This window comes from Egretta garzetta, unplaced genomic scaffold, assembly GCF_000687185.1.
Source record: "Egretta garzetta isolate BGI_Z169 unplaced genomic scaffold, ASM68718v1 scaffold259, whole genome shotgun sequence".
In the NCBI taxonomy this organism is placed as follows: Eukaryota; Metazoa; Chordata; class Aves; order Pelecaniformes; family Ardeidae; genus Egretta; species Egretta garzetta.
In genome coordinates, this window is record NW_009260770.1 from 3,688,030 (window position 1) to 3,700,557 (window position 12,528).

The 12,528-nt window shown below is 39.7% G+C and overlaps 1 protein-coding gene across 1 annotated transcript in view; it reads left to right on the forward strand.

The window, feature by feature from the left end:
- The window catches only part of PPP4R1 (protein phosphatase 4 regulatory subunit 1), a 69,298-nt gene that overhangs the window by 47,181 nt on the left and 9,589 nt on the right, over positions 1–12,528 (forward strand). The window contains 3 exon segments of the mRNA XM_035901631.1: positions 1–228; positions 7,810–7,985; positions 11,632–11,727. The exon segment at positions 1–228 is cut by the window's left edge and continues 134 nt beyond it. Coding sequence (XP_035757524.1) covers positions 1–228; positions 7,810–7,985; positions 11,632–11,727 — 500 coding nt within the window.

Consider the following 12,528-nt stretch of genomic DNA (forward strand, 5'->3'; position numbering starts at 1 on the left):
CCGCTCTTTCGGAGCAGGAATTGTACAACTCTTTCCATTTCTGGAGGACTCCGCTTCCTGAAATAGATATTGACTTCGAGCTTCAGCAGACTTCTGAGATAATACTAGATAGAGAAATTCAGGAACTCACTATGCCAGTATCTCCAAACATTCCCATGGCAAGAAGGAAAGAATTGGAAGAAATGATAGAAAATTTGGAACCCCATATAGATGATCCAGATGTTAAAGGTATGGTAAAGATTCTTGATGTATTTTTAGTGTTTGGAGATATGCATATGTTGCTTTAGCATTTTGGACTTAAACCTTTCAGTTGTTATAAAAGTCAGAAGTATTACTTTCTCCTGGTCCTCAAAGAGATTGTATCTATTTTGATTTCATTGTGAAAGTTGATGATGAACTACAAGGGAACTAGTATTTGTGTAAAGATGTTTAAAGATAGTATGATTCCTTCCATAAACTGAATATACATACAGTGAGCAATATAAACTTCAAACTGCGTGTTTTGACAGTATGATGAAATAGATGGTTCAGTGGCCTAAGTTGTTCATCAGGAAATCAATCTGTAATTAGCATACATGCAAAATAAGTCAGATGATTTTTTTTTAATATCAAAGTGTGATAAATGGTTTTCATTTTATGCATTGTCCATTTTATTTTTAATGAATTAGTCTTATCCATTTTTCTGCAAGGTCTTTATTATTGTAGTCTCATGTTGTCGACTTGTGTATTAAGTTTATTGGGGCAAACTGAGAATTGATCCAAACTGAATTCTTGAAGTGAACGCACTTCCCCCATTTTTAAGGCTCCTGAAGAGTGGAGAAGGGTTTCATAAGTATGACCAGCTGCTGGAGTAGCACCTCAGAGCCCCTCCTGGGCTTAAATGACTTGGCTATTTCATGCACACCTACTCCAGTAGGTTTCTCTTGGTATTTATATGCTGAATAAATTCTAAGGCACGTCAAGCTTGAGCATCAGTCAGAAAGCCCAGAGGTGCGACGAAGGAAGAAGCCGTGTTGTTCTGGAGCTGAAGAATTCCTAGGAGAATACATGCCTCTATACCAGAAAAAGTAGGAAGGAAAAAGAGGGGCGAGTTGGGAGCAGGAAAAACATTTTAGAATAAACTGATACTGCTTTCAACTTCTTTTTGTTGTTAGTAGGTTGATATGCTAATAACTTTTCTTAAATCCATTTGGGGCTGCTTCTATTTAATCTATTGTGAAGTTAGCAGATGAAACTTTGTTGCTTTAAGAGCATTTTGGGTGCTCTCTAAGGAAAGAGATGAGAAAAAATTTCAGCCTTGCTAATGATTTGAGTCCTCACATAACCCGTCTCTGAAGCCCACTGTTAAAACCTGCACTGATATTTAGGTTTGTTTTCTAAAACCTTTTTCTGTCCAGTTACAGAAAATACCCTAAACAATTTTAATGGAGATTTATGTAGGCCTGTATTTGTACAAACAGAATTTTCCTTTGTTATGGGGTTGTTTCTGCTATGTGTGTGTTCGTGTCTTGTTTTGGAGTGGGATTTGGGGTTTTGTTGTAGCTCTCATGACTGGGTGTCAAGAAGTTTTCTGTGTAGCAATTCAGTAGAAGAAAACTGTTACCAGGTTGTCAACACCATGGTTTCCCAGTGCCCACAAGTTAAGAAAGGTTTGAATTAAGGTTATGAATGCCATTTATTCTAATTTGGGATGGGGGTGGGTGGTCTTAATTACTCAGTCACCTATGTATTCTGTTCAGTACATCTGGCCTGGTCAAGGCTGTGTAGTGAGGCCCCATGAAACACCTTCTAAGCCTTTTACTTTTTCGCCTGTACTCTCATTATTTGGTCTAAGTACCTCAGAAGCTGGAATGTAAAAACACGCCTGTTTTGATTTGGTAGTGTTGCTATTTTAATGCTATTTTAATTTTACACAAAGTCCATTGAGGCCAACACGCCTGTTTTGATTTGGTAGCATTGCTATTTTAATTTTACACAAAGTCCATTGAGGCATAAGGAAATTGAGACCAAAACTGATAGGATAGTATTCATTTTGCATGCTCATCTCAAACACTAAAGTGCACGTAGAAGTGGCAGGTAATGCCTATGTTTTGGACCTTACGCTCCATGAATTGTGACAAGAGGGAGGTAAACTCCCTTTGGGGGTGACCCAGAAGATCAGAGCCTTCATGGGCAATACCAGGAATAACGCTTCCATCTTTACCATCTAAAACTGTTGTTGCAAACTGATGATATAAATATTCAGTCCAAAGGTTGTCTTAATTTGTTATTTTCGGAGAAATTTTATGAAACTTCTAAATTGCACAGATAATTTTTGTCTCCAGTATATGTGGCTTAGAAGTGTTTGCCAAACAGCCAGACCTGGTCCCAACGGGTGCTTAGGGTCTTTCCCTCCCACCCCCGCAAGACTAGCCATTATGTTTTTATGAGTCTTGTACTGTCAGTGGGCTGGCTCTTGACAGCAAAGACTGAGCAAGCTAGGATTTCTTCCCCCCTTCTTTCTTTTTAAATCGCTGTGACCTTTTTCTTGTACTTATTTTCTTCATTGGTTTGCTGTCACCCAAGTCCTGGATTCCTGCTTCCATGCCGTGCTCTTGTCTTTATTGCTGCATTCCCAGCCAAGGGGTGGGAGCAGATTATGTGGTTACTATAGCAAATGGGGCAAGTGTCCTAGAGACGTCACAAGATGAAGAGGGGATGGGTTAGCAGAAGTGTACTCTGGGAATGACACTGTAGTATATGATGTTATGCGCATGTCAATAAGGTTGTTGTTCAGATGATCTTAACTCTGGCTGTACCTAGCCTCTCAGTGCTTGACTGTGCAACTTTAACATCCTTCTCTTAAAATGTTTTGGTTTGGAGAATATTTTCTAAACTTAAAAAGAGAAGAAAATTAATATCTGGAACCATATTGGCCAGGTTCATTGGAGCAGGGTTTTTGAAGGTTTTTAAGATCACACTGAATTTTTATTATTTGACTGCAGAATAACTAGTGATGGTAATAAGGTGATGTCTTTCATGGTACAATCAGCAGAGGTGGTTGATTACCATTTTTCTAGTTGGTTTCAGAGCCAGTCAGTCCCTGACAGCTGAGGCAGGTGTAGACATTTGGTACTAGAGTTCAACCAGCAGTGATTCTTCAGTCAGAGGAATACAGGTTTTTTTTCTTCCCCCCTGCTTTGCACTGTATATGCATCCATAGCAACTATTATACCTTTGTTACCCCCATCCCTTCCATCTGTATGTATTTCCCCTATTAACTTTTTCATTTTCATTTCTCTTCCTTTCTGGATTCTGCATTCTTCTACTTCACCTCACCCTTCTATGTTGTGCGAGGTGCTTCTTCCCTCACCTGCTTGCGTCATTATAGCAGAAATATTGAGAACAGAATAATTCAGTTCTTATCTAAAGGGTACCTCAGCATACCATGACAAGGGGAATGATCAGTTGAAAGACAAGGCATTGCTCGTGCAGCCTGGAGTACAGTATGTTCAGTGTGCATACCCCAATCTTCCAGATGTCTTGGCTGCCAAGCACTGATGGATTACTGTTTACATACAGAGAACAAACTGTCTGTGGTTGTGTGGGGTTTTGGGGTGTTTGTGTTTGTTTGTTTGGGGGGGTTTTAGGTTTAACTTGACTGTGTTTTCTGTGTGTCTGCAGTCCACCTCCCTATCATCAGAGCACTTACAATTTCAAACTTCAAATCCTTGCTCCAAGGCATGGAGACTGATGAGGTCTCTAGCAAATATTTTTTTTTAACGGTGACCAGTAACTGCCATGGAACGTATTTTTTTCCGTAATCTCATTCTCAGAAAGGTGTGAACTGCTTTTACTGAATCTCACTCCCAAAAATCTTTACCTTGAGGCTTTTTTTTCCACAACTAGCTTGTTGCCAAAGTGATAAATCTGAGTAATATAGGTAGTTAAGCAGTCAGCAACCATGATAAAGACAAGCCTGTATTCTCAGACGAACTCTACTGGCTAGCAGAGCTATGCAAGCTGTGGAAAGTTAAGCAGTGGTATGTAATCCCTGTTAATAGAACCTTTCCAGTCCACTGGCCAGACATCCTGAGGGTCTCAAACTGGGAGATGGAAACGTGCACGTTCCTCTGAAGTATGCCAGCTCTTTGAAGATTATCACAGGGTCTTTATTCAGGTCACCTTTTTCCAGTTCCCCAAGGCTTCTGCTGTCTTCGCTTACTTCAGAAGTTGCTTTTCTTTCCCCAGATTTTTTTATTTCTTTATTTTTCTTCCCAGGGACACTTTCTTCAGCTTTATTTATCTCCTTATGTTCTGCATACAAAGTGCTAAACGCCAGCTTTTCTTAATGTTATTTCGGGGAAGAGAGAAAGTGTGACTTGCGGGTTACTGGGGCTAACTGCAGCTTATGCCAGTTATAGGCTGCTTTGCCAAATGGAGACCTAATAGGGATAAACCATCCCAAATGTAGGGTCAATTGATCCCATTCCCTTATAAAAACTGCGTTTATAAGTCAGGTTACTAGCACTGCCTGCAGTAAAAGCCTAAAATATATTGTTATTGGAACAGTAGGTGAGGAGGAAGTGGAGAAGAAACTCCTTACTACTTGCATCTCTGTACCTATCAATGCAACCCATAGCTTTTGCCTCTTGAGTAAGAAGTGAGGGTAAGGAAGGCAGATCCTTCAGAAAAAAGAAGGGAGCGTGCCACTGGGAAATATCAATGTCTTCTAGTGAAGCATCGGGAGAAATAGAAAACAACAATAAAGCATATTGAAAGGACAGAAACTCCTGAGGACCAAGAAATTTAATAAGGCCAGGTAAAATGTGGTTTTGAATTTAAAGGTTGTGCCAGTTATTTTAGGATGCAGGTACAATAGCCAAGAGTAAATAATTCCTTGCTGAAAAATACTTCACACCTGAAGCAAAAGTCAAAGAAGAAAGAGTTAATTAGCAGATGATTTAAGATCCAGTGAACTGGACTTTTATCTTACCAATGCAATACATGAGTTCTGTGTTATGTACAAAACTGACCTTTACACTCCAATTTTTATGGAAGGTATTTGTGAAGGCTTGTTAACCAGCAGATTCTCTTCCAGTCTTCTTCCCAAGAGCTCTGAAGCATTTGTCACCTCTGAGAGGGAAGCCTTATCCTTTGCTTGCACTTTTAATGGGTTTCTGGAAAACGTTGCCTGTCTTACGGCTGTAGGAAAGATCTTTGTGGGAGATGGGGAGGAGTAGCAGCCACGTCAGTCAGGAGGTTGTCAGCACAGATCTTGGATTGTGTCAGTGTGTAATGGGATTACGAGGGGATGTGCCCTGGCACCTGAGCACTGGGTGGTGAAGACAGTTCATTAGGATGCTGTCTCAAGTTTCAGTATCTTCAAGGCAGCCACCTAGAGCTGTACACATACTTACACATGCACTCTCTCTTCCTCCTTTACTAAGCACTTCAATATTCTGGAGCCTTCTACAGTGACTATGTTTGGCTCTTTTTTTGGCTAGGACCTTAAGATGTTTATGGACTTCAGGTCATTCACCTAGTGAATGACAGCACTGGAGTCACCCTTGGTGACAAGACCTATGGAGAAGCACTCAGAGAAGCAAGAAGGCACTCGCCAATCAGTGAAATCCTTGGGAGTTTGGCCTCTCCTGTCCTTCATCCCCATGTCTTGGGATTGTAGAATCGACAAGAAGCTGAGGAGATGCACATTTGGGTCGTATCTCCTCTAGGGCAAGCAGAGGAAATCGGGATACATGTGGTCCTGTTAAGCCCCTAAGCAAGGGTGGTCCAGGTGTGCAGGCTGACAGTGGGGCATGGGTGGGAAATATGTCTTTGAAAATTCCCACTTACCTTTGCTTTTGTTACTAGAAGTAATCTTTGGAGCTCTGTGGATTTTTCAGTAATTACATATTCAGTGTTGAAGCAGTATGTGTTACCTAGTCAGGGTAAGCTTTCTTGACTTCTAAGTGAAAATGCAAGCAGTGTATGTTTTTCATGAAGGACAACTTCATGAAAGAAGTGTTCATGAAAAATGTCTCGTTGATGTGCAGCAGGATGTAATTCCTTTTAATTTTCTTGTTTGATTTTCTCTAAATGAGAATAAACTGGAAATCTGACAGGCATTTCTTGCCCTAGCAGATGCCACCGATTTTGCATGGTTTTGGAGTGGCTTATTTAAGTTTTGGAGGAATTTACTAGCATTGATCTTTATTCTTGTGGGCCTTGAAGTATAGAGGTTTATTGTCAGCAAAGTAACACTTGAATAGTGAATTCATAGCAAGCTTTGTTAATCTTACAAATTGTAAAATTTCTAACTTTAATATGCTTATGTCTAAATTGCAATTATATATTATAGATATATATTGGAACTATATTTTCTAACATAATGCGTTTTATAGTGAAAGTGTTAGTATGATGTTGGTTTTGTTTTTAAATTGCTAACTTGTTGTGGTTTTCTTTCCTGTTGAGGTGAATTACAGTAATAGAGTAAGAATATCTTTTGGTTATTCTATCAGAAATTTGATGCAGTTACAGAGCTAGCACTGCATATTGAAAAGCATTATCTTTACTCCTGCTCATCAGACTACAGCTAGAAACCAGTGAATCTGTAGCGTGTTTTCCAAATTTTTGCTAGCTAAGATTGTGCTGAGTGCTGTGCTGCATATCTGTTTCTTCTGTCTACAAATGAGTCTAACTTTCTTGGTTTAACTCTTGTTAATAGCCCAATCAAAAAAGCTAGAGGGAGAAATTCAGATTCTGTAATTTAGTATGACAATGTGGGATTAAAAACAAGTACATGGTTTCGCGTTTAATTTGACAATGAGCATTTAAGAAACCTCGAAAAAGCCAGTCTATGAGGAGCAGAGCTTCTGGATGGCTGGGTAAATTTTAATGGGTCAGGAGATTATTCCTCCTTACCTTTTTGGAAAGAAGTGGAGAAGGAGAGGCAGGGTAGATTACTCTGCACTGAATTCTGTGTTGCTTGCAGCTAAGATTGCCTCTGATACCTGATCTGCTTAGGTCAGGCTATATCCCAGGAACATTGCTCAGCAAAGCTTTTATTAATTAGCAGTAAGAGGAGGGATGGAAAGCAGAGCAGTCTCAGAACTGCTGGATCATTTTCAAAAGAGTGGATGGCAGTGTGAAGCACTAATGCTTTCTTTGGATGAATAAGAGGACATCAAACAGTGCAACCTTCATTATTTGTTCGGAGGATGCAAGGAGTCTGAAGGGTCCTGTGCAGAAAAGTTACTGGGGTCTAGGATCTTCCTATGCAGATCTTGCTTTTGAATTGCTATAAAAACTTAAGGATTTAATGGCCTTATGTAGTGAGAGACACAGCCTCTCAGAGCCAAAATCCTCTCTGTATGAATAAACCTGTTCTCAACCTTTATGTGAATTACTTTTCCCTTCTCTCTCTTATTCCCACCTCCCAGAAAAGACCTAGTCAGTAAGTTAGTATTCATGTGCTGTTCTGCCCTAAAGACTATTTGCACCATTAATATGTACGAGATTCTTAAAGAATGGATCCTGCCATCAGAGCAGTCTCTTACTCCTGGGTTTTTTGCATTACAGACAAATTTCACTGAACTATAGTGTGATTGAGCACCCTAGGAACAGAGTGGTGTGTTCATCTGCCTTATGTTTTATGCTAGTTGTCCCCCAGTTGGGATTTACTAACATTCGATAATCTTAAATTTGTACCCGCCCCATAGTTCTTCTGCCATCCTTCAGTTAATTAGTCACTGTCTAAAAGTTGGTTTGTGGACTTGCTAAAAATTTGTTGCAGTTCAGTCTCATGTATTTCTCTTTTGTATGCTGCAGCACAAGTGGAGGTGTTGTCTGCTGCACTCAGAGCATCCAGTTTGGATCCTCAAGAAGAGACAATGGCCAGCATAAGCAAGGAGACAGACTCACACAGTGAACTGACCATCAATGACCAACAAAATTTTAAACCTATGCTGGGTGATATTGTGCCTTTAATTGGTGACACTGTTGAGGTAAGAAGTGAGTTTTGCACTCTGTTCCTTCCACGCCCCCTCCCCCCCCTTAGGATTTCCTCAGCACTGGTAATAGGGCTGTATTTTGTGTTTGTGTGGTAATTGCAGCCAAATGCTTCCTACTTCTGGCTAGTGTGATGTTCAGTTTTGTTGGCTGGTATTGAAAAGCTAGCTACTAAAATAAAATGGGTTGTCTTGGGTGCCTTTGTTTTTGCCAGTTCTGTGCTTGTCCATATAAATTCTTGAAATTGTTTCCGTTAAAATCTCTGTTGTATCACATTTTAAGATGTTTTAATGCTACTGCAATTTATTACCGTGAAATTGCCTTACTTAAAACAGGGCCCTACTGATAGTAAGTTAATCCCCTTCTCCAGTGCCCTCTCCCCCTTGCTGCCTTCTCCCCCCTGAGAGAGAGGTACTTTGTTCCCTGTGCTCCCTGTCAGTGTTTTATAGTAGTTTACTGGCCTGCATAAGAGAAGTTCAGGACCTGCAATCTAGGCTGTTGTGAGGACTGCTGAAAGCAAAAGTGGATTCTAGCAATCAGTAACATTTTAAAGCTTTTTTCACTTACTTATTCAGCACCCCACCACTGCTCCCTGCCCAACTGAAGTATCTGGCATTTGATACCATTTTCTGTTCTGTACTGTGTATTATGCCAAACCCACTATGTTCACTGCATATAGTGCACAAGCTTTGGTGGTATTCAAAGCTATAGCTATGTAGAAAGCAATGGTTCCAAATGTGCTCTATAAAACTACAGCAAGTGATTTGTTGAATCATATTGCCTCAATGGTATTTTCAGATGAAATTTTGATAAATGTCTAGGAATGGACATCAGTCTAGTGCAGACATTTTCAACCTTCCTTAATCAGAGCAGATGACATTTAATTAACTTTTCACCTAAGCTGTTGAACTACCATGTAGCCAAAACCATGTAGGGAGTAGAGGAATGTGACATTTACTTGGATATTGTTGCTTATACAGAATTGTAATTTAACACTACCAGTGTGGTTGGTTGGTTTGTTTTGTAAAGAACAAACTGCCCTCAATTACTGATGTCAGGCTCGATGTATTTCTTTATCATAGGATCTGTTGTAGTCACTTCTTTCTAATGCTAACCTGTAAAATGACAGTGTAAGTGTATCCTCTGTCCTAATTTTTGGAGATAAGGGTGGTGTTTGTTCAGAGGGACCTGTCCTGCATTTTATTTTATTTACAGAGGATGATGCTGACAGAAAATTTTAAGAACCTGTCACATTGCTGGTGTACGTTGTTTTTGCATGTTTCGGTTTTACTTTTTAAAAGGATGCTCTTAATCTGTCAGTTCCTTGTTTGTTACTGGCACTGAATCAAGTCCTCATTTTAAAAGTGAAAGGATATTATAGAGGTGACCTAGAATTTGGGAATCAAGCTGTGATCTGTTGAGCAAGTGAACTGTTGCCCCTAGCAGTGGAGAGAGCTCTGATTTTCACAGGTGGGATTTTTGCTGGATGTTTTTTTGTTTTGTGTTTTGCATTCTTTTTTTTGTTTTTTTTTTTTAAGTCTCAGCACAGCAAAGTATCAATAGTGTACTAGATACTTTAGAAAAAAATCAAGCTACAGGATTTTCTATTTGAAAGCAACCTTCACAGTTCACCCATGTTGCAGAGCAGGGGTCTATGGAGCACAACCATAGACAACACCACAGCTAAAGGACACCTAGCATAAAAGATTTGCAAAGCCATGACAAAGATTTTGCGTCTTGGAGGTGGTGGTTCACTAGTTTGGTATGCAAGAAGCTTTCAGGCTAAACTCTGCTGAATTTTTATATTCTGGCTCTCTGCAATGCTCAGTTCAGTGTGTGCATGTTACATGGAAAAAGTACAGATGGAACTTCATCTGCAAAAATAGAGATACTGCTTTGACTTAAATACCGACTGATGCTGTGGTTCTTTTGTACTGAAGCTCTTCCTTTCTGGAATGCATATTTGACTTTAAAAGTGGCTGGGTAAAAATGTTCCCATCTGTGACGCCCTTCAGTATATTTAGTCATTCAATTTAGTTCAATCAATAAAGTTGTGGTTTTTTGGTTTTTTTTTTTTTTTTTTATCTTGGCCTCTTTGGGCTGGGGTAGCAGAAATTGTGAGATGGAGTCTTTTCATTTTTATTGTAGCAGAGTGGATAACTAGCATCCAGTCCTATGCACCTGGGTAACTCATGGAAAGCACTATGGCTATATTGTGCTGGCTGCCTCAATTTCTTGATTGGAAAGGCAGTGGCTTCCTGGCGATGCTGAAAATTATCTCTTTCTCGGGGGGTGGGGGAAGACTGAAAAGGAGTGAAGAATTGATTGGAAAACTAAAATCCTGCAGAGAGAGTTTTCAGAGCCTCTGGGAGGTTTTATAGTCAGAGTTATATGCTGCTGGACACATTCAGTTACGGAGTCACTCGCAGATCTGTTCTTTCCTTGTCTCTCTGACACCTTCTTGCTGCTGCTTGCTAAGCCTGACAGGCTGATTTGGGCTGCTGTGCCAGCAATATGCAATTGCCTCACAGCTCTGCCTGTTCTTTATCACCTGTAATTATACCTCAGCAACTAAAATTACAACCCAATGCTTAGATGAAAGCAGATCATGAAAGAGGAAAAAGCAACTGTCTGAAGTCCAACCAAGGAGGACGGATGGTATCCCGGAGGCTTTTTTGAAGAAGTTAATAGTTTGCTTGAAAATTCTCATTGTCAAACTGATCTGAACAGCTGTCAGAGTAGGCATATTCTTGGTGCTTGTGTTGACCCTGAGAGCTCACCCTGCAGCGTTTGTGAATAGCTACCTTGGCTCATACCTAGCAAAAATGCCTTTGCCCTGTTCTATCAGACAGCAGCCTGATCTACTTTCCAAATATTCATCACATACTTCTTGAAATTCACAGCTAGTTATGCAAAGTCCACTGTATTTGGGGAACTCTACTGGTATAGAAAGTGACAGTGCATCTCCTCAGCAGCACAGTTTATCGTAGCGTATATCAAGCCTCTGCTACTTGGTAGAGTTCTGAAACAGAGTCTCAGTTCTTATCTTCAAGGCCCAGATATGTATCCAGGATGCTTGAATAATTGCTAAAAACTATTTTAATAGAACTGCTGAGAGGTGTGAGGACTGTGTATTATAAGGTAAGCTCATCTGTAGAGAAGATTATAGAACAATCACCTCTAGGAAAGGAGCAACAGCATAAGTCTTATCAGTTTCTGCTCTTAAGTGTGAGAGTGGCTTTGATTTGACCTTTTCCTAGCACAAATCCAAAGCAACAAATCCAACGAAATCTGCTACAGATGTTTTCTCATTTTCTCATCGGGGAGAAGCAATGTGACCCATATGTTAGTTACATTTTCCTTAATGCAGTCTCAAAGGTACTCCTCTCCTGTGATTTTCATTCCATAAGAACCCAAACTGGAGCAGAATAAGAGGAGCCTGTGTTTGAAATTCAAAGCAGAAAGATTTATCTTAGGCCTTTTGATTTGGGGCTGTAGCAAAATTGTATGTGATATTAAAACATGTACTCCTTTAATCTAAGAAAAAGACCCTGAGGTGAGGACAGCACTTACTGATGTTGACATTTGTTTTGTGTTTAATCCTTGAGTGTATTTTGTGTGAATTTTTTTTCTTCCCCATAGAATATGGATTCTACACTTCACTATATCCATAATGATTCAGATTTGAGCACCAACAGTAGTTTCAGTCCTGAAGAAGAAAGAAAATCCAAAGTACAGGTAAATGACAGTGGCTTCTGTTTCTCCTACATGTATCAGATAAGTGGAATTTTTATGTATATGGGGATTTCTTTTATGTGTTTCATTCAATCATTTCTGATGTAATATAGTTTCTGTAATATAGTTTCTATAAAATATGGCAAACCTCTTAAAATAAGTAATTTTAAAATATTCTGTGTTTCCAGAGATAATAGCTTAATTCAGCAGTTGCTTCTGTTTTAATTATGTACAAGAGATGACAGTATTTTTTTGACATAAGAACAGTTATTGTAGACTTCCAGGCTTCGGTTCCATTTGGTTTCATTTTCTATGGAAACTATACTGTAATGGAAATTGGGTTATTGAGGAAACTGGATTTTTTTTATTAAACATTTTGAATGGAACCACCCCCACGCCACGACAGCTTTTTGAAGAAAAGGTGTGAAAGTGTTTCATTAAGCTTGAACTGTCTCTTTGTTATTTTTTCCCAAATGGAATCGGGTGTTTTTTGTTACATAGTTCACTATTATGTGTGCTGCCCTGCACCAACATGATTCCTTGAGTGGGAACCTCAGTCCCTCCTACTGCTTTTGTGAGCCGAGCTATTCTGCAGCTGTGTGTTAGGGAAATGCTCTTGTGCACCCCCTTGGGTAGAGTCAGTGCCTGAGATAAACTGACAACAGCTGAAGCAAAGATAGTGTTGAAGTTGACACAAAGAAGTTGTCACAGCATTTTAGTTCAGATGCTTTAATTTCTCAGTGGAGAGAAGGATTGGTCTTCACCAGAGATCTCTATTTCTAAGAAGTCTTTTCCTTCCTGCTG